Raw genomic sequence first — 23,149 nt, forward strand, 5'->3', positions numbered from 1 at the left:
CCCTGCATTTTCTCTCTTCTGGTTATCAGAGGAAATTGATTTGTCACTTATCTCCTTGGCTGGGACATTTCATTTTGCTGTTTTTGTTTCATAGGATTGTAATCCTTCCTAATGATTTGCTTGTATCTCTATCATTTAGTATTTTCCTCCATTTCATTATTTAACTTTAATCATGTCTAGTGAGTTGATTATTAAAAATCAGTTTAGCATTTTGTGTGAATTTTTGCTTTGGCTATGCATGGTCCAAAAGAGGCTGTGTGTCAACCTTTGCTATTTGTCCTCAGCTGTTCCTATATTATGCCACTGATCAGACCTTAGTCTAAGGCTAATCTTATATCATTAAGATGCCTTCCTAAGTGAATTCTTCTTTGACTGAAGAAATTTGGTGGTAGCATTAATTGCAAGTAAAGACCATGACTTATTGTTGAACATAAAATATCTTCTGAGAAGTGTCTGTCGTCACTACTGTGAACTCTCAGTAGTGACATAAAGACTTTTGTCCCCTGCAGATCCAGTTACAGCTAGTGACAAAGGCATATGTCCACTCTGAACAAAAGAACACTTATTTTCCTATTCCATGGCTGACATTGAGTGATAACATTTTTGCATATCGTAAAAATTTTTATGCATATGCTGTTTAAAGGCAAAAAGTGCTTTTACAATAATCTTCTTTGTGAATAGAATTTAAACTCTGTATGTGCTGCCTCTTCAATATGGCTGTCAAGCTCTGAATAATAACCTTTGACAGTGCTGAGCAGAAACAAAACCAGAGGTTGTTTCCTCTGTCCACAGCACCATTGTTTATTATCTTTGCTGTTTTGGACTTAGGCTCATCCACCTTAAATAAAATATGTAAATTAATATTTTAAATGAGTTACTAGACTGTGGTTTAAAGAAATAGTCCACTCTGATTTTTGCCATGGCAAGTCACGGATCTTTGTCTCTGGCTGACTCAACCTGTGATGAACAGACAGTAGTTGACAAGGGGGAAAAATCTGCCAATTAATATATTTTCTGATATTATTGTACCATTACATTTTTATAAAACTTGTATATGCCTTTATAAAAATGGAGCTAATCTGAAAACAAGACCCTGAGGATGAGGGGAGGAATAAACAGAAAAAAACATTCTTTGTCTTGAAAGAACTGTTAAATCACCTATCTCCACATTGTCAAGGTAAATCATATTTATGGGAAAATTTAGGCTGCATATAATATGTACAGAAATAGTTAAAATAGGAAATATCAGCTTTTAAGCATTTTTGCAAGGTTCTTTGACACTGAGTAGCTGGTTAAAATGAAATATTCTCTATTTTAATAGGTTAATTTGGTTATAATAACCAAATGGTTTGTACATGTGGATATAGCTTTGCTAACAATATTCTTTAAAATACAATAAAATGACCCAACAAATCCTGTCGACTTACTGCAGAACAGAATGTATTTTGGTTGAAGTTATTTTGAATTGAACTGACAGGCTTATGATTAACATGTTTTGCAAATTGTTGAAGGTGATGAAGCAGAAAAGTCCTTGCACAACACTCTATAAGATGCTGTAGCTGTATATCTTTAATAAACAATGTTCGTTTTGACAAGTTTATTGAAAAAATTTAACTGCACAGAAAACTTTACAATGAAAGTAACAACAGTAAAAACCAGTTACTAACAATTGTGCTGTCATTTAAAGAACTGCTATATTTTTTTCTTTCCTCGACAGTGCAAATCCAAGTGGAGGAGAAAGAAGATGATACTGAGGAAAGTTCAAGTAAGTGGGGATGGACCCAGTTGGGATATGTTTCCTGTGGAATAGCAGCGAATTTAGGGGATTCGTCCTCTTATCTTGTGGGAATATGAGACCCTGTGCAAACACAGGAGTGCAAGTGGATGACTTTCAATGGTCTCACAAGAGCAATCAAGTCCATCAGATAGACTCTTCACTTGAGATTCCATTCAATTGGCACACACACATTCCACCCAATTTATAAATTGCTCATCATTAAGTGGATGGTGGTCCAGAAAAATTTGCTTTTTTATTTCTTTACTCTTTTCTTTGTCCTAAAACATTTTCCCTTAGGTTGAATCTATTACAATATAACAGATTGGCCTTTTTGACTAAAGTGATCAGATTGCTCAATAAAAATGAATAAACCTGTTCTTTTAAATTCATGAATATTTTATCTAAATTGCCCTGTTGTTTTTACTTTGAATAGGTTCAGCTCAAGAGCCTGGATTGGGACCTCTTCCCAGGCGTGCAAACCACTCACGGACTAGAACAGAAAAAGATCATTTTATGAGCAGAAGTTTTGAGTTTATCAAATCTGAAAGTGCAGCATTTCAGGGAGAGTTCAGTTAGAGAATACATCAACACTATCAATTAAAAACCTGAGCCCAATATGACAGCCAGCGAATGTTCATGGTGACGGTTATTTTCATTAATTTGGTACATTCTCCATGTAAACAGCCCAGAGTCTCACATAGATCCTGGAGGCTCTGACTAGACTACTATAGGGAAGGAAAAGTAATTTTTCCTTTACCCTTCTGAGTTTCTTAACTGATACTCCTATAATCTAAGACAGTTTAACAAGAAAACCAAACCAAAACAGAAGCTTATTAACACATACACCTCATGTATACATGGATGATACCCAGAAAAAAACTGAATAATTGTGTGAGGTGGCTTAAAATTTAGACTTCAGTGCCATCTTAATAGGGAAAAGGGAGGGGTATGCAGGTCTCTTGGAAGAGAATAAGTTTTAAGAGAATAGATAGGAGGTATGATAGTTTATGATGATATATGTCTGCATGTGGTGTTGACCTATAGTCTCCTCTATAGAACTCTTCTATAGTGTTCCTTGGGGATGAAATTCCTGGGGAGGGGATTTATGACAGTTGAGTTCCTTTTGGCAGCTGTTTTCAGGCAGACAAGAGGAATTCAGAGAAAATCTCTTTCTGCAATTGCTGTTTTTCAAGTGCTACATCTCAAAATAGTCAATACACAGAAGTGGCATATTTTGTGGTGGTATATTCTGAATGTCTTTTTGAGGTGGTATATTCTGCTACTGTTCAAAACTAAATTGAGCCCATTCCAAAAGGTAATGTTTATGCAAATCCACATTTAGTAGGCAACTGTAAAACACTCCTTTTTTTAAAGAATTTGAATATTTGGAAACTAGTGAAAACACTAAAGACAGCCTTTTTGTCCTAAGTGCTAGAAGATAAATATAATGATATACTTTTCATCCATGGTAAAACTCAGCAAGTTTAATAGCTTAGCTTTAATGTAAAATATACTAAAATGCAGAGTACCAAGTGGCTTCTTGAATTTTTGAGTTATTTGAGGGTGAAATTGTTTCTCAGTTCCTATGAGGCTCTTGTTCTTTCTATGATTAGTGACTGAAATGAACAATAAAGGCTGGGTAGATTTTCAAAATGCCAGAGTGGGGTTTGAATATCATGCAACATCTGCCACAGTATTTAACAAACTTTTGGTCTTGATGACAAGAGTACAGTTTTCAAAACCTAGTTAGAAAAGTAATTCTTCTGTTTCTCTCTGCTAGTCAAACTTTAGTGATATTGGTAATGTTTAGATCTTATTTAGATTTGGAATATCAATAAAAGTTTAACAAGTAATGTTGAAAAGATAACAAAATTTATAAAAAAATAAAATGACACACACTATGTAAAAATGAACATATTTAACTAACAAATGAGGAATCCAGTGAGCCATTTATGGCAGTTACCAGTTCAAAGGAAAGTTCAAAGAACAGATTCATTTATAGATCAGGAATATTGAACTGATTGTGCAAGTGAAGACTTGACTTTTGTGGGGTTTTTTCCTTTTCTTTCTTTTTTGGTGGTGGAAGGTTGTCCGCGCTGAAAAGAGTTCACTTGCTGGTCTACAGATAAGAACTATTTTGCATTGCTATCTAGTGATCCACAACTTACAAAGTTACAAAATAGCTTACATAGAAGAAGCATCAGACAACACAGAAGGGTATGGTACAGACATTTCATAGTTTTCCATTAAAGCACAATTTTTTCCCTATAGTAGCTTCTATTTAAAAAGATAGTGATAATTATGAGTAATATTTGTTTTTTTAAATAATAATTAACTCTAAATATCAGAAGTTAAAAAGCAAAAGTGAATGTGAAGTAGGATTGTCTGTTATAAGCAGTGAAGGAAGGAACTGAATTCTCCCCCTACTCTTTACCAGAAACCTTCCAAAGAAGTTATGGATATATGAGGCATAAATTGTCAGTTGGTGAATAAAATAACATTATTTTCTCAATCTTGTATTAAATTTACTAGTTATCTATTTCTAATCAAAAGGATAGAATGATCAAGCAAAGTTATTTACTATCAATTTCATCTAAGAAAGAGAAAGAAATTTAGGAAAAATAAGTATTTGAAGTTAAGAATGAAAAAGATTTTACATAAAATAGATAAGCAACAAGGATTTACCGTGTAACACAGGGAACTGTATTTAATATCTTGTAAAAACCTATAATGGGAAATAATCTGCAATATATATATTTTTTTTATATATATATATAAAACTGAACCACTTGCAGTGCACCTGAGCAAGTAACACAATATTGTAAATCAACTATGCTTCAACTTTTTAAAAAAAGTTTTTAAGAAAAGAATGAGAATGATTTGAATTAGGAAGGCATTTGAATTATGTCAAGGCATAAATTAATTTCTTCAAAATTATTCTAATTTATAGCATTTCCTTGCATTCTTATTGTTTGTTCTAAGATAGAAGTAATATTAGCACATAGTGATTAAACACTCAACCCTTATGTATTGAATTGATAATCTACAATTTGAATTATGTCAAGGCATAAATTAATTTCTTCAAAATTATTCTAGTTTATAGCATTTCCTTGCATTCTTATTGTTTGTTCTAAGATAGAAGTAATATTAGCACATAGTGATTAAACACTAAACCCTTATGTATTGAAGTGATAATCTACAAACTTGGTCTGAGAGGTCAGGGTATGATATTAAACTCCCAAGTCATCTAGTTATACAAGTAAATGAAGGCTGGAATTCTCAGCATTGTTAGAATTTGGGGATTGATACTCACATATTTGAGTAGATAAACCACAAGAAATGAGAATGTAGATAAGTGTATTTAAATGGCAGACTATGAAATATATATGGCATGGTGCATTTTATATTGATATGACAAATTGCTAGATTATGGTTTCAGAGGTGTGATAAAGATAATTAAAAAGTAAGACTATATTTGGGATTGGGAAAGCACTTTTCTGAAACTACTCACTGAAGCATTAACTGCTGTGTTTAGGCGAAGAGGAAGAGGAGGAAAACAAACTACCTCGAAGAGAGAGTATGAGACCGAAGAGGAAACGGACCAGAGATGTTATCAATGAAGATGATCCAGAACCTGAACCAGAGGATGAAGAAACAAGGAAAGCCAGAGAGAAAGAGAGAAGGAGGAGGTTAAAGAGAGGAGCGTAAGTTAGTTCTGATCTATAATTGACATTATTTTTCATTCAGAAGTGCCTGATGCTGAAAGATCACTCTTTAGGCACATCCTAGCCTTAAAATTGGTAATTAAAACTACTTTCAAAAAAACAAGCTTAGTCTGATGCCACCATTTTATTTTACTTAGTTAAATGTATTTTAATATTAAAATAGAATTTTAAAATGAATATATATATTGAGAATGGACTTATGAGAGATTTCCTTAGAAGAGATCTAAATTGTCATGGGTCATTAACATAGTTAATTTAAATATTTTAATATTATTTTGTTAGTTAAATGCATCGTTAATGAAGTTAAATGAAAAACTTAGAAACATGATCCCAAATCACATATCTTACAGAGCAGGGGTTGGAAAACTATGGTTCATTTCAACCCAAGAGCCAAGAATGGTTATCATTTTAATCAAACTGTAATTTAAAAAAAAACAAACAAAGGAATATGGGATAGAGCTGTATGTACCTCCCAAAGTCTAAAGTACTAACTCTCTGTCCCTGCAGAGGATTGGATTGTCCTTTCCTTTTTAGCTCTGTCTTTCACTTCTAGCAGGCCAATGATTTTCTGAGTGCTGCCTTTGTCTAGAATAATATATTAAATGCTGTTTAGGGAAAAAAATCCAAGAAAATAATTTTCTGGTCTTTGCTTCCTGGAAAATTGCAAATGGCAGGCAGGTGGAAAAACTGTATATGTGAAACACATTTATTAATAGGAAACCTAGGCCACTTAGAAAGGATTCAAGAGAATAACTCCTCTGCCACCCCTAGGTGGGGCATGGGACTCACCCTGAGGTGATAGGATCTCTCCTCTGAAACAGTCCTAGAACTTTAAATGCTGAAGAACTTTCCAAGATTTCCTCCCAAGATGACACCTTGTGGTATTCAATAACTAGCTATTATTTGTGAATATTTTGTCAATAGAAAAGTTTAGCATTAGTTGACGATGGTTTCTGTTAAAACAAGAGTAACCCCATCCATTTCTTCATTGTATTTTTGTTGACTTAAGGTTTTAAATCTCTCTCTTCCTCTTCTTTCTCCTTTTCTTCCTTTTTCTCCTTCTCCCCAATATCCTCTTCTTTCTTCTATCCTTCTTCTATTTCTTCTATTCTTGAATCGCCTGCTTTCCGTTTTACTCTGATTTTTTTATGTCTATCTTCAAGTATTTTTATGTTTTGTTCTTTTCAAAAACAAAGCACCCTTTTAAGTTTCATGTCTTATTGTGATTGTTATTTCTATTATTAGGTAGTAATATTTCCTACTAGTAAAGCTGATGCTTTCTGACAGTGGTATTTCATTGAGGAAACATCACCAATAGACATATGAATGATATAGGTTGTGTTCCAGAATTTGCCTTTTCCTCTCCACCTGTGCTTCAGAGATGTCGCTTTTAAAATATGACTCAGATGGGTATTCCTTTGCTTTCTTGGTCTGCTCAAGGCCCTCCTGTCAAGGCTCAACCTCCAGAAATAGGACCATGTGAATCAACTGGGTCTTGGCACCTGCTACCTGGAGCAATCTTGTCCCTGTGACAGGGTCTGTCCTTAGCTGGTCCCACTCTCATCCTGATTCTGAGAAGCCAGAAGCACCCATCTCCCTTCCTCCCCTCTCCTCTGCAGAACCAGTCTTGACTAAAATGAATTTTATCTGCATAGGTTTTGCAAATTATATTATTACCACCATAATTTTTACAACTATTTTAAATAATATAAATTACTTAATGATGATTGACAGTTTTGATCACTATTTCAGGGTCCATATTCTATCATTCACTTTGAAGATAAGCCCTTATGTTTTTAAGAAAATGTATTAGCAAGTATGTTTTGAGAAAGATTAGTAGGCAAATCATGGCACATTTATTTAGGTTAATTAATTCATGATCTTCTTTTATTTAAATGTTCATGTGAAACACCTTAGGGAATTTTTCTTGCACTGAAAAAACATTTGAAACCAACTAAATCCAAGGTTGTAATGCTAACTGTCTTTGGAGATGGTTAACAAAAACTGCCTTGTTTGGCATTTTGAAGTATTTCTAATAATATTATATGCTTTTCTTGACCCAGTTTTAAGTGAATAAGTAATACGTTTATAGCAGTGAGAAATTCAGCACATTATGCCTCCTTTTTCCTAACAACTGTTGTTTAAATAAATCAAAACTAAGATAGAAAGTCATTCTTACACAAATTAGCCCTACATTTTAGAAGCAAAGCATGCCTGTGCTATGCGCTTTTAATATGATTAGCACTTTCTTTGAGTGGTTCCTGGAAAAGCAGTTTCCCTGTAATGCAATGTTTAATTGTGCATTATTATATTTAAATTATGCAAAAAATGTAATGTCTTAATTACCTGCATATTTGAAGGTAACTTAGCTGACAACAACTGTACATTGTAGCACAGCGTGATCTTCCTGGAGCAATCAACAATTAACAACACAAAGATTAAAAATATACCAGTATGAGATCATTTAGTGTAGGAATAAATATCTTTCCATAACTTGGAAGACATTGTTATATTTTATTTTAGTGTACTTGTTGGTAATCCTGTCACCCAGAAAAATTCTGCACATAAACATTTATTTAATAAATATTTATTCAGCTCCACTTCTGTCAAAGATAATTTGCTAATTTCTTTGGAAGATATGGATATGAGTGTGAAATTGCCTCCATTCTCTACAAATTAATAACAAAGTAAGGGAGAGGCCACTTAAGACACAATTATTATGAAATAAGACTGTATAAATGTGCCAGAGAAGTGAAAAGTGATTTAGAGTCTTAAAGAAAACTATCTCATAAGGACAATCAGAAAAGGGTATTGAAGACATTTCATATGATTTTTGAAGGAGTCATAGAATCTGAATATGTTAAACATATAAAGTACTGGGTTAAGACAGCAGGAAACTACATATAATTAGTATTAGGAACATAGAGAAATGTAGAGAAATAAGCTTTAATTACATGGTAAATCCAAACTTGAAATAGATCATTCTTTCATTCTGTGTAAGTATTTTGTTATCTTCATACAGCACCATAGGATTTTCTATGTGTCTGTGTGCTTAATTGCTCAATCGTGTCCGACTCAGCAACCGTATGGATGGTAGCCTGCAAGGCTCCTCTGTCCATGGGGATTCACCAGGCAAGAATACTGGAGTGTGGGTTGCTATGCCCTCCTGCAGGGGATCTTCCCAAGTCAGGGATCAAACCCAGGCCTCCTGCATTGCAGGAGGATTCTTTACCATCTGAGCTACCAGGGAAGGATTTTTATATAATAAACATCAAATATTTAAAATAGAAACAACTTAATGACATTCAGAGTTGTATCTTAGTATGAGTGTACTTCCATAGTTCACTTAAACCAGGATTACTATTCTAAGAAAAATATCTTAATTGGTTAAAAAAAAACCAACAAAACTATCAATGACAAATGTTATTTTAGAGGGTTAATTAAATTTCTGTTTCAGTAACCATGACCTGATTAAAAACTCTGGTGGTGGTTTAGTCCCTAAGTCGTGTCCAACTCTTTGTGACCCCATGGACTGTAGCCCACCAGGCTCCTCTGTCCATGGGATTCTCCAGGCAAGAATACTGGAGTGGGTTGCTGTTTCCTTCTCCAGAGGATCTTCCCTATCCAGGGAAGATCTGGATCTGCTTTGCAGGCAGATTCTTTACCAACATAGCTACAAGGAAAGCCCTAAAAAAAAAAAAAAAAAAAAAAAAAGCCCTAAAAAAGCTCTGGGTTGGTGGGAAAGAAAGGAGATTGTGAAGTCATTTTGTAAGGTGGGCTATAAAACTATGGGTATGTCCTCCTATTATTCAGCTGAAACTGTCAAAAACATCTTTTGCCATAGCCCTACTGTGTGTGGTCATGAGTTTAGTGAACAACAAAACATGTTTCTGACTAACCCTGAGTCAGATTACACCTTCTTTGTCAATCAAGGTCTAGTTAGGAGAAAGGAATTCCAACAGTTAATCGAAGAGAGAGTGTTTAATAAGAGGACTATTTAGTAGGTGCCAAAGAATTGATGCTTTTGAACTGTGGTGTTGGAGAAGACTCTTGAGAGTCCCTTGGACAGCAAGGAGATCCAACCAGTCCATCCTAAAGGAAGTCAGTTCTGAATATTCATTGGAAAGATTGATGCTGAAGCTAAAACTCCAATACTTTAGCCACCTAATGCAAAGAACTGACTCACTTGAGAAGACCCTGATGCTGGGAAAGATTGAAGGTGGGAGGAGAAGGGCCCAACAGAGGATGAGATGGTTGGATGGCATCACTGACTTGATGGACATGAGTTTGAGTAAGCTCAGGGAGTTGGTGATGGACAGGGAAGCCTGGCGTGCTGCATGCAGTCCATGGGGTCACAAAGAGTTGGAATGACTGAGCAACTGCACTGAACTGATTTAGTAGGTACAAATAATCACTAGGCTAATAATAAACAGGTTACTGGAAAGGTGAAAAGAAAACACTAAGTATCATGGTAATAGCAACTATAGGAAGCAAATAGCACACCATGGGCTGGAGGAACAATGGAAAGAGGTTGAAATTAAAACCTGAAAGCATAGAGGAGAGACCTGGGGAGCTGAAACTACTGCAGAGGGGGCAATGCTCAAGTGGTGCTGGTGTCTACAGGGCGAGTGATGAAGCTGGTTCTGCTAATGTTGGGGAAACTGGCAAACTAGTCTCACCTGCAGCTATGGGAAGGCCCTGCAGCTCTTGGGGTGAAGAAGAATTGCTGAAGAGTAAGCATCCCACAAGAGGCAAACGGGAAGCCAAAGGAAAAACCAAGTCCCTTCTTAGTATACTCTACTGGCAGCCGATTATGGCAGCAGAATATTGAGCAAACTGACAAACCAGAAATGGGTCCTACAGAGTCACAGCCACAGCATCACAATATTAAGTCTAAAGGGGTAAATTGGAAGTTAAGTGACCATGTTGCTGTTATTTAGTCACTAAGTTGTGTCTGACTCTTTGAGACCCCAAGGACTGCAGCACGCCAGGCTTCCCTGTCCATCACCAACTCCCAGAGTTTGCCCAAATTCATGTCCATTGTATCAGTGAGGCTATCTAACCATCTCATCCCCTGTCACCTTCTTTTCCTTTTGCCTTTAGTCTTTCCCAGCATCAGGGTCTTTTCCAGTGAGTTTGACTCTTTGCATCAGGTGGCCAAAGTATTGGAGCTTCAGCATCAACATTAGTCCTTCCAATGGATATTCAGGGTTGATTTCCTTTAGGATTGACTGGTTTGATCTCTCTGCGACAATAACTCATAACTGAAACAATCTCTTACCAAAAACATTGTTCTCTACAACAGGGCATTACATTCTTCAATTTAAAAACCTTGTCGCTCATGTTTAGATTTTGTTTTCTTTGAGTTTTGGACCCTTTGATATTTTTTGCAATACTAGGAACACAGAAGAGAAAGGATCCATCTCATTTGCTCAGTGAGAAACTAAATTCCTTTGAAGGCCTCTTCAAAGGATTGACTTCTATCAAGTACACTTTGAGTTCAATTTTATCAATTGAAGTTTTGAGCTTAATTAACAGATTAAGTTACCTTAGAGGAATAGATTCTTTTTATTTTTTCCCATTTCAGTTTTTCTCTTTCTCTTGAGACAGGGCTAACAAATTTTTTAAGGGCACTTCAAAGACACTTTCACCTCTAATTTACTATCCTTGTTCAAAAATGAAGTTTTTAAATGAAATGTAGAATTGTAGGGGGAAGGTGTACAGTGGAACAAAGAAGAGAAGAAAATATATTAATAGCTTTTTATTTCCATGGATTTTCTGAGAACTTGAGACTATGGACATAAAATGGTTTCAGGACTTCAGAATACAAATACTATTTTTTAAAGTTACAGTAATTCCAGAAATCCTGCATCAGCATTCAACTACGAGCTCTAAGGCTTATGGATCTCAGCATTCACTGTATACAACCGAGTTGTTATGCATTAATCAGCTGAGTATCTGATAGCATTCTTTAAGTTTGGAAGTCAGGCAAATCTTAACTTTACTAAAGAAAGTTTTTTTTTTTTTTTTTTTTTAAGGGAAGAAGAAGAAGAAATAGATGAAGAGGAATTGGAAAGACTGAAGGCAGAGTTAGATGAGAAAAGACAAATGATCGCTACTGTCAAATGCAAGCCTTGGAAAATGGAGAAGAAAATTGAAGTTCTCAAGTATGATGCCACTTTTCATAATTAGAAACACTTTCCTTGCTTTTGATTTCCAAAATTCTCTATTTCCTATACATTATAGATAATACTATATGTAGTACATCATTTATATAAAGCACTCATTATATATAATGTTCATGGCCATATATACATAATTAATGTATCAAATGTTAACATATCATACATGTACATATACACACACACATATATACATGTATATATCACTAAAGAGGCTGGGATAATGATTATAAAAGAAAACAACCATAATTAAATTCATTATTTGGAATCTTACAACCTCTGATCACCTTTAATCATTTGCTCCTTGAACTGAGAATTTCCTTAGTTTAATACATTCATTACTATCTCTCTGAAAAAGATACTATATTTGAATTTTACAAGTTTGTTGGATTGCACACTCTAGTTTCTCTGCAGGGTTCCAGCATCAAATGATATATTCATGTGACAGCTCTTATTAAAGCACAGGGAGGATAGTAAGCCAATAGAACAGTAAACAGGATTCCAATTAAGGCTTATGCTAATAGCTATTCCCTGGTAACATGTCAGCAACCCAGTTTCACTCTTATGTTGAGTGTTGATGCACTCAGAGACACATAGATTTATAAACTCCTGATAAAAAAAGTCAAATGATTATCCCTTTCCTGGGACTGCAAGCGGATTTGCCTCTGAGGATCACACTTTATTTCCTTGCCATAGTGGTTGGGGAAGCGGGGCATGAATAAAAAGGATGTGTCTGTGATAACAACCATGTTTGCATCTCACAGATGTGCTACAGATTGCATTTTCCCCACAGAATCAGTTTTATAAACGATGGTAAATTTCCAAAGCTATCCCTCCACAAGTCTATTTAACTAATAACATTAAATGTTTAGTGTATATATAATAATGTTAAAATTAGAGAAAAATGTTTCTGTCTCTGGTGATGAAAAAAGAACTGAAGCAGCTATCAGGGTAATTCACTACTAATTTTGGCTCTGGAAGAGGCTGTGCATTATTTAAAGAAATAGCTTAAACTTCTGGGACCTCAGTTACCCTGTATCCAAAATAAAACAAGATATTCCAGCTTTCCCCTATGATGTGGGAACCTAGGTATCATTTCTAACAGTATTGTTTTGTGGAATAAAGTTTTCCAAGTTCCAAAGAGTGGTCTTCCCAGAAAACTTCTGGAACACCACACAGCTGTAAGCTGGGAACTGCCTATGCTTGTTCATGTACACCAGTCACAAATGAGGTAAAGACAAGTAGCATTTCTGGTTCCATGAAGCTATTAATGTATATGCTTGTTCATATACGTGTGTGCGTGTATGTGTGTCTGTTAAAATGGTTTCCATTCAATGAAGTGATAGTGATGCTAAATAATAGGTTTAAAAAATATCCTTACTTAGCAAAATAGAAGTTTGGCAACCTTATGTTGGTTCCCAAAATATGTCTTAAAATATTGCTGACCACCAAATCCCCAAACCTGGAAACCACAGGTAACTGTATGTGGAAAGTTGTAAAATTATATAGTAATAATATTTTGAACTTTCAAAGCATGGTGTGAAATTGAATAAAAATGCCAAGAAATATATCCTCCCTTTCCATCTGCATGGAGGTGTAGAAATAGCCCTTACTCTTCCTGTCTGCATTTCCCATATAGAGCAGTGGAGAAGGGATGGGCATCAGGCTTGAGTTTGAATCTCAGATCTTCCATTTAAAAGCTGTGCAAATTTGAATGAACTGTGTAGTCCTCTGACCTCAGGTTTCATATGAAATTTTACTAATTTACAGGGTTACTGGACTCATAAAGTGGGTTCTTTCATATGAAACACTAATCAGGGTGCCACAATATTGCACAAAGCTGGGAACCACAACTTGTAATTATCATTTTATCTCAGGACAGACTCAGTGTTGCCTGATTCCCTGCAGTGTAACGGGAGAGATGGGGAGGGTATAGGGCTTGGCAAGACTGGGTGGGAGCATACTTAGCCATAGGCAACCCCAGGAGCCTTGGGGGCTGGTGGCACATCGGTATAGCAGTCTGGACAGTCTGGCAGGATGGACAACTGATTTTGATGCTCCAAGAAAGAAAAGAGGGTATCTTGACAGTTCAGCAGAATCTGTGGTCAGCCACTTCTAGATTTTTCAAAATGTACCTACAAGGTCATCTTGTGGCAGATTCCAGATCCTGGGGCCTTAGGCTGGAGTCCAGGGATTTAGCCATTTTTAGACACAGGGAGAGATAAAGATTGGGATGGAAGGAAGGGCAACACAGGTCCTATTACTAGAGCAGAGGTCAAAAATGGGGAGTCTGCAGCTGAATCTAGATTATAAACGGTTTTTATTTGGCCCAAATGCTTTTTGTTTCTTTTTCTTTTATTGTTTTTTTAAAATTATGATTAAATATATGTAACACAAAATCTAACATTTTAATCATTTAATAAACATCATAATTTTTTTCTTCTTAAATTTAAAAAGTAGATTTCACATTTTAAAATTCAGATATTCATCTTTTCCTTGACAAGAAGACAGTCTGGTCCACATTGCTACATGAAAATAATAACTGGGACTAGGCAATTGCTGTCCCCTACTAACAGGATATTCACTCTTCAGTGTTCACAGTTCCCAAGCAATCCACATCACTTATTCATGCTCCTTGGCTGGACCTTATAAGCATTCATTTGTTGCCTCCTACACCATGCATCTGGGGAGCAAGTTAGGCGTGCTACTGAGACAGTGATTCAGAAGGTTGGAGTGAAAGCCAGCTTGCAGAATGGAAGTACAGATTTGGGCCCAGAGAAGAAACAACTGTGGCTTCTCACCTGTCAGCAATGCTCATTGTCTTGTGATGATTCTCTATAGCCAGAAATGGCTCCTGCTGTGTGGCTTTGCAGTATTCTGCATAGCTGGTACCATTGGCCATGATCAGCCCGATTCTCTTGGTTTCAGCCTCTGTGATAAAATTGTTGGTACTCCAGTGCCTGACCTATTTCCCTTTGCAGGTTTCTGAATGCTGTATTGAGGTTCTCCCCCAAGGGTCCCAATCAATACTTCATAGTATTTACATGGAGGTAAATTTTTCCCTGGGGCTTCCCTGATGGCTCAGAGGTAAAGAATCTGCTTGAGGTGCAGGAGACATGGGTGCAGTCCCTGGGTTGGAAAGATCCTCTAGAGAAGGAAATGGCAACCCACTCCAGTATTCTTGCCTGGGAAATCTCATGGAGTCACAAAGAGCTGGACATGACTTAGTGACTAAACAAAACAATAAAGTTTTCTCTACCCCAGTGTTATTAAAACATGGGAGCCAGGCATCTTTCCTCTCACCATTTATTCCTTTCAGAGACTTCAAACTCTGACAGAGTGTGTCAGTGGATTATGTTATTCCCGGAAGTAGCCTCCAGTCATCACTTCTGGCTAAGTCGATGGAATCCAAGACACTAGGCTCAATATATCTGGAACAGATATTTTCATCATAGGTTTGGATCTGTATCTGGGTTCCAAGTCTTCCCATCTGGCTCTGGACTCTGAAAAACTTGTGAAACTTCTAAAACAGATTTTTACAGAGGGTCAGGGTTTTAATACGTGTTTTAGAGTAAAGCCTCAGGAATGGAGGCTTATGGTTCTGAGGATAAATATTGTGGGAGACCCAGGTACGGTTCTCATAAGCCATACTTCATCTTGGGACTCTCAAAATTTTTTGGAGATGGTCTTGTCCATCTCCAAACCCTCATGGTCATCATTGTCAATAACTAATGATTTCTAAATCAAAGAGCTGGAATTCAGATTTTGACTTCAGATTGTGGAGCTCCCTGATTTTTTTAATCAAAAGCTTTAAAATCTTGTTATTATAATTACCGGAGTCATTGAAAGCTTTGAACATAGAGATGACATGTTCAAAGTGGTATGTCAAAAGAAACTTAAAATGCAAAGTTATTCCTATTGTACAGATGAGAAAACTTTACAGAGGTAAGGTAGCCTCACACAGCTAATAACTATTAAGGTGAACATTCAAATACAGTTTTCTTCATCTGTAAAACCTCATAATTTCCCTACTATCATTCTACTTCTCATTTGAACCATGTTTTCCAGCAAAATAAAGAGTCTTCCCTAGACACTCTGGTAGACTTGCTCACTTTGCTTCAGGCCCCTCTCCTTTGTCTGCAGCCTATGCTTCTTTCAACTGAGCTCTATCCCCTTCATGAATTATTGTCTCCCTGTGGTCTTTTCTCTGCCAAACCCTATAGAAAGAGAACTCAGATAGTCTCTCTATTATTCATTTGGCTCTGTTATGCTGCATTATATTGCATTTAAAATTGTATATAAATCCCTTTTCCTTTAGAATAGATTTTGAGCTCCTAAGAATATGACAGGGGTCTGACAGCACTTTATTTCTTCAGGGTCTAGCCTTGTGCTCTGTACATCGTAAGCATTCAATTACTGTTTCCTGAGTATCACTGTTCATGGTGACTTCTTTTGTTTTTGGACACTCATTCCCAAACCAAGAGAATCATTCACATGACTGAGACCTGTTAAAGACCTAGATAAATGTGTGAGTAAAAGACAGGAATGTGCTGAAACTTTGATTCATAGTGTTTGCCAATTTCCATGGTGTAAATATTCCCACTATGATTAATTTCAAGCTACTAACAGTTTAAGAACCAGCTCACAAAAGTCCTGAAAATTTAACAGTCAGTGGCTGAGTCAGTTGTAGCACCTCAATGGGGGGATCTAGTGATGCCTTTGATTAAGCTTATATTAGAGAGATCTTAATCTGGGGCAGTTAAGAGCAGAAGCTAAAGAATAGAACCTATTTATTATGATAGAACATATTTCCTTTATTTAAATTCTAATCAACAATGAAATGCTTAAATTAGGACTACCTGTAAGAAAAAAAAAAAAAAAAACACTATAATTTCAGGACTCTAAAGTTCAAAGTGCTGTCAACTGATGATAAAAAACAAAAAGTCCCCCGTACAACCCCAAAGTTCCAAGTTATACTTTATTTGGGGACTTTACCGAGTACTATAGTCTGGGAGACAGCTTCTCAGATAGGTCTGAGGAACTATTCCAGAGTTTATGGAGGAGCCAGCATGTATAGGAGTTTTTGCTGAAAACAAACAAAAAATGTGGTCAAACATAAGATCACTGCTAATCACAGAAAAACAGACATCTCACTTGAATGATTTTAGTGCTTTTTTATGTACGGGAAGATGCAAGAGTCCAGGCTCACTGAAATTATTTCTTAGATATGCATCTTAACTATCTAGGGTCAGTGTTCAGTTTTTCTCCAACTGAAGTTCCCTTAGGGTTCAAAGGTAGGAGATGACTGCAGTGACTGATGGCTTGATAGCAGGCAGCATTCTTTGTTCACAAGAGTGACAGCAGTTTTTTTTGTTATTTTTTTTGTCCACGGTGCATTAGTAACCTCTTATCCTAGTTATTTTATCTTATCACCATGCTAAATTTCTTTTTTAAACATATCTAGAGATTTTCAATCTTTCTTTCTTCTTCCTTCCTCCTATTCTGCTCTTTTCAAAATTCATCTTAAAGAGGAAAAGTTTTTATTCAAGAGTATTCAGTTCTTGATTGATTTCAGAAATCGTTTACCTTAGAGTTCACCTGCCACAATTGTCTGTCTCATCATTTTCATGGTTTTAGAAGGAATCTTTCCATATTAAATAAGAACAGTGTCCCCAACAAGTCTTTCTGTCTTGGGATTTAGACTGTTAATACTTGCTGTTTTATTGTAAGTCCTTAGAAAATTATTGTGGTTATTTTAATAATGCTTTTCTAATAATATTTTGGAATTCTCCCTTGAAGGATATTGAAAGGAACCAAATGAGAAAGTGACTTTTTTTGCTTGGGACTTGTATGCTCTGGAAACTTTTTCAATTGTTAAAAAAGTAGTTCTGAATTATTTGAGAGAAACATACTTTTGTCTACCAAGAATTCTCTTTCTTTATTTGTTTCATGACTCATTGAATTTTTTTTATCCATATTGTACCATTTTACCATGGTTGCCTAGAGATGTTATGTTCTTCATCTTGGTTTGGCAAGCTTTTCAGGTGGCACATGGACCTGTATACATGCTTCTATATCTTTTGGAGAGCTGTGGAGGAATTTATGACTGTTCTATCTCAAAATCATACAGGCTAGTTAAATCAGCCTGAAATTCTGCCCATATGGCTGGTGGAAGAGTATTAAGTCACTGAAAAAATGGGTTAAAAATGCTAATATTCAAGGATGCTTACCAAGATTCTTGGCAATCTTATTTGCTACCTTCCATGAACATTTGCTTATCTGAAATTCAAATAATCCTACAGTTCAAAGAAACAGGGATTTTTTAAATGGCACACTATAGGATAATAATTATAATAAAAATAAATGTTAACAACAAAGAAATTCCAAAGTTTTCTTTTAGATAGGTGACATATCATCATTTTCATCTTCTTCTTAATTGCATTTCATTGTACACTACTTTCTCATTGTATTATCAGTCCGTGTATTGTATATGGTAAGACACACTGAGTTAGTTTTTCCAGCTTACCAAATAACATAGCCTCCCAAAATTTTTGATAAATAGCAGTTTACCTAACTTGCACTCCTTAGAATTTTAGCTATCAGTGATAGCCAATTTTCACAACTTGTTCTTAGACTGTCCATAAATACATGATCTTTGGAAACTGATTAAAAGGAGAAATTCGTTGACTATGACTTAAAATTATTTAGGAATGCTATTAAATATATTTGATGTAATACACTAACAGTAAAAAGAAAGCAACTCTGCACATGATAAGCACAAAATAAACAATTTGAGAAATGTGTCCTTGTTGTTTTGGGAAAGTATCATACAGATATCAGATAAGATACTAATTATGAAGATAGCCCTTAACTTTATCAGGTTTGTAATAAAAGAGAATAACTAAGGCATTTTTGAAAATGTTTTTATCTATATAACCAAGAAAGGGCAGGTAGAACATTACTTCAGGGGACTTATATAAGCTTGTTGCTATAGAACAAAAATGGTTACATTTTGTTAAAATGCATATACTAAAAGTAAATTCAGAGAACAGTATATTAGAATATCATAAAAAATAAGATGAGCTGAAGAAAGGGGAATAGTCTTTTATATTCAATATATTATGTCTAAGATGTCCTGATTTTAGAAACTTTTAAATTAAATATAAATTATTTCTTTCAAATAGTCCTGTTAATTATGCTTTTGTAATATATGTACACACATGTGTATGTATATGCTACTGAACATATACATACATATTCACATTCAAATATCTATAAGAGATACATGATTCTTTGGATGAATTAATTTTTATATTTTATGCATACTATTATAGTGTTTCTTGGCCAGTGGTTGGTCATATGGGTGAGGGAAGCTTAGAAGGAAGGCTATGGGAGGAGACTGTGAAATAGTAAGACTCCACATCAGTTCAGCAGAAAGATTAATTCACATCGGAATATACTATGCTCTGTGGATGACCTCGCATAAGTTGTGTTGACAGATGCTCAGGAGAGACCTAGATCTAAGTGTATCTTGTAGCAAGCAATTTACCAGGTAGTCTTCATTATTTGTAGAGTTTACTGAACTGCCGTCATTTAAAGTTTCTTGCCCACTCTTGGATCAAAAGGCAGAACACACTGTTCTAACAGAAAACTAAGGCTTTCTGGCATTCCTAAATATCATCACACAAAATTTTGAAAAAAAAATATTTCACAATACTTAGAAATGCTGACCAGGGACTAAATATGAACACACAGGTGTTGTGCAGAAATATTTTACCAAAACTTTCAAAACAGAATGGTTCCTCTCATTCTGAGGCAGTGCCCTGTGAAACCGTCTGTTTCACAGTATTCAGAATTCATTAAACATGCTTCATTAGAATGCATATAAACCAACCAAGCGAAATTAGCACAGTCTGTCTACCAATCCCTGAATGTTAGTATATCTAAGAATATGAGATTGTACTTGAGATTCATGGTGGAAATGTCTCCTTTGTTGAGGAAATTTCTGCAAATTTATGCCTGAAATGCCTTTCTCTGCCTACTCAAGTCTATCAGCCCTTTAATGTCCTGTTTAGTTCTTATCTCATCTACAATGTCTTCAACAAGCTCTCAAGCCTCCACTGTGCTCTCCCTTTTCACTTCAAGGATGTCTAGCACTGTTGTATAACAGTTTTATGGGCCTGTATCTCGTTTTTTGTTAATGGGATTTACGCTTCAGGAAGGAATCTCCATGTTTCTTTTAGTTTTTTGAACCACTTAAGTCTGCTAAAAATATAAAACACTCTCAATGAATACTTAGAAAAAATGGCTAAGTAGAAAGGAGAATGAAAAATTATAGAAATAAATTTCCTTGTTGATCAGAATTTCACATAGGTCCTTCTTACATCTATGTGTAGTAATCTACATTTTTCAGTGCTATTTCTACCTAACTGTGAGTATAATTTTCCCACAACGAAGGTAGGGAGAGGATACACTCTACCTACAAAGATTTTGAAAATCTTTGGGGTTAAGAATAGTCAAGATAAGATTTTAGGTTTCACTTTTCTTATTACTCTTAAGCTCTTGATTTTAAGATCCATTTGTGTCTTTAAGGACTTGGTCTCCTTAAATCTCATTTCTGCCCCAAAGTCAAAGCAATAGCAATATACTGGGATATACCTAGATGTCTTAGGGATATGACCCAGAACTCTACAGCCCACGTAATGCTACCCCTACTTTCAAATTTCAGTGCTGCTAATTGCATGCTCATTGATTCATTAAAACAAGACAAAAACAAAAATAAAACAAAAAATCCTTGATATAGAGCTTAATAAGATCTGGAGAGATATTTATAAAGTTACTGTTATAGATTGTTTTAGATGGAAAAAGAATTCTTTTTAGCAACTTATTTGCACATCATCTCTGCCTACAATTTACAAATCTTAGAATTTTTTGGTGTCCTCATAAAGCAGAAAACTAGTTTATGTTGTGACCAATATCTAAAACTCAGCACAAACTTTTAGCTCCTGGGAAAATCTATATTGTCTTCTTTCTCCTCTCTCTACTATTATAATAAAAAGGACTACTGTTAAACATAAACTGATTTTTAAATTAATCAGGTAGAACAGAATTAGGAAAACATTTAATCAGCAAGTAGAAAGAGGATCTAGTGTTCTTTCTTTCTTTATTAAACTACTAAAGCCCAGTTATGTTGTTTCTCCCTTGATTCATCTAAAATTACTCTGAGATGCCTGACTGACCTCTAGGGTACAACTAAATTATGTTTGAGTTTTTAATTGACATTTAAACCAGCCATGAAAATTAGCATTGTTCTGTACTCCCAGGGAGCAAAGAAATTATCTTAGTTCTGAAGAATTTCTATGAGTAGTAACTTTGAACTTAATACAGATTTGACTTACCCAAGCTTTGCTTTAGTTTTTTACCAATACCAGTAGCTGGCTTTGATGTATTCTTGCCTAGAGAATCCCGTGGACAGAGGAGTCTGGTGGGCTGCTGTCCATGGGGTCACACAGAAGTGGACGTGACTGAAGGACTTAGCATGCATGCATGCATTGGAGAAGGAAATGGCAACCCACTCCAGTATTCTTGCCTGGAGAATCCCAGGGACAGAGGAGCCTGATGGGCTGCTGTCTGTGGGGTCGCACAGAGGCGGACACGACTGAAGTGACTTAGCGGCAGCAGCAGCAGCAGCATGAATGTCATCAGAGCTGGTGAAAACAGATCATTGTAATGTTTATTGCTGATGAAATGTTTAGAGGTCTTAATGATCTCTCTCTCTCTCTTTCTAATGTATATATAAAATCTGTGAAACCTGTGAAGTGATGCTATTAAAAGGAGGCAGACCAAAATAAGCCACACATATAGGCTAAGAAGTTATAGGAATATTCAGCCAACATTTTTGGTATTCTTTGTTGCTTGTCTTCAGATTGTTTCAGAAATTTTTAGTCAGTTTCCTTTAGGGATACAAGATAGAGTGAGCTAGTTAATTTTCAAGATAAAGTTATTCACCAAAATAAATTTATCAAGTTTCAAAATATGTAGAGTATTATCAATGCCAGGGGACACCAAAATAATCATATTTGATATAGTAACTTTTTAGCCCAACCCTCCAGCATCTTTTTGGCCATATAAAAATCTCTTAAATTTACTAGTCTCAACAAATAAAATTTGGTTTACTTCTGAATTTGATCCTCAACTTGTTTACACTGGAATCATTTAGGGACCTTGGAAAGTATTGATGCCTATGTCCCATCCTTAGAGATTGTGACTTAAGTGGACCGGGGATGGGGACACTTGGCCTTTGGAATTTTTGAAAGATCCCACAGTTATCCCACAGCAGACTATCATCTAGTCTTGGAGGTGTTCATTCATTCAAATAGCATTTGTTGAAACTTACTTCTATGCCAGGTGCTATATTAAATATTGGGAAATTAGAAATTGAGACTGTGGACCTTGCTTTCAGGAAATCCCAGTGCAGTGGTGAAAGTGGACCATGGGTTAACTTTAATATGTGGTGTAATTACTGCATAAAGGGCAGAGGTTAAATCACCCTGGCATGTGGCTGGATGTAAGTGCTAGAAAGGAAAACCAGGAAGGAGCTTATGCAGGAGCTGTAGTATGGACTTGGCTGTGGAACTGAAAATGAAAAGGAAGAAATCATGTGGCGAAGAGGGGAAGGGCATTCCAGAAAGAGGAAGCAGCTTGTATAAATGCATTAGAAAACAAGTTATTAATACATCCAACCTCTCATTTGGTTTTCCTTTAATTCATCTTGCAAATCATTGTTGCAACATTTTTCAGATAGCACATTGTACTGCACTTATCAGTCTCCTGCTAAAAAATGCTCGTGGTCCTTATTAACATCGGAATGAATTCTGCACTGCTTAACCTGGCATTGGGCGTGCCGACTCCTCCTTGAAGCACTTAGACTGTTTTCTTCATCACCCATCTGAAGGCCCCAGATATATTTCCATCTCTGCACCATTGTTCACACCAGTTCCCTGCGCTATAACGTCCTTCCAGCAACCTTGACTATGTATCTGAATCCTCCTTTTGTTCAAGGTTCCTTCTAACCAGCCTACTCTTTCATCTGAATTTTTCTAGCCCTTAATTTTACGATTTACTCATTTGGTAGCGATTAGATGATTCCTTGAATATTCATCTATGTCTTAGCTTTCTAATGAAATTAGAAATGCCTTGCGGAAAAGCACAGACCACATTCTTTTTTTCCTTCTTATGGTACACACAGTGCCTTGAAACAAATAAAAACCTGTATTTTATTACTATAAATCTTATTACTGTAAACAAAACTGCATGACAATATTATATGTTTAGAAGATAGAGGAACTAACTATTTGCATAATTGCCCAGTCTTTGGCCATTGGCACACATAATTTTTACAGAGCTGTAAAGATAGTGTACATGCGTGCTCAGTTGCTGAATCATGTCAGAATCGTTCTTTATTC

The 23,149-nt window shown here is 35.7% G+C and overlaps 1 protein-coding gene across 1 annotated transcript in view; it reads left to right on the forward strand.

The window, feature by feature from the left end:
* Positions 1 to 23,149, forward strand: part of TMC1 (transmembrane channel like 1) — a 364,253-nt gene that overhangs the window by 262,280 nt on the left and 78,824 nt on the right. Inside the window, exons 7-9 of the mRNA XM_061132306.1 lie at positions 1,718 to 1,765; positions 5,313 to 5,481; positions 11,541 to 11,669. Of these exons, the coding sequence (XP_060988289.1) occupies positions 1,718 to 1,765; positions 5,313 to 5,481; positions 11,541 to 11,669 (346 nt within the window). The remainder of the gene's footprint in view (positions 1 to 1,717; positions 1,766 to 5,312; positions 5,482 to 11,540; positions 11,670 to 23,149) is intronic.

Source organism: Dama dama, chromosome 29 (assembly GCF_033118175.1).
Source record: "Dama dama isolate Ldn47 chromosome 29, ASM3311817v1, whole genome shotgun sequence".
NCBI classification, from domain to species: Eukaryota; Metazoa; Chordata; class Mammalia; order Artiodactyla; family Cervidae; genus Dama; species Dama dama.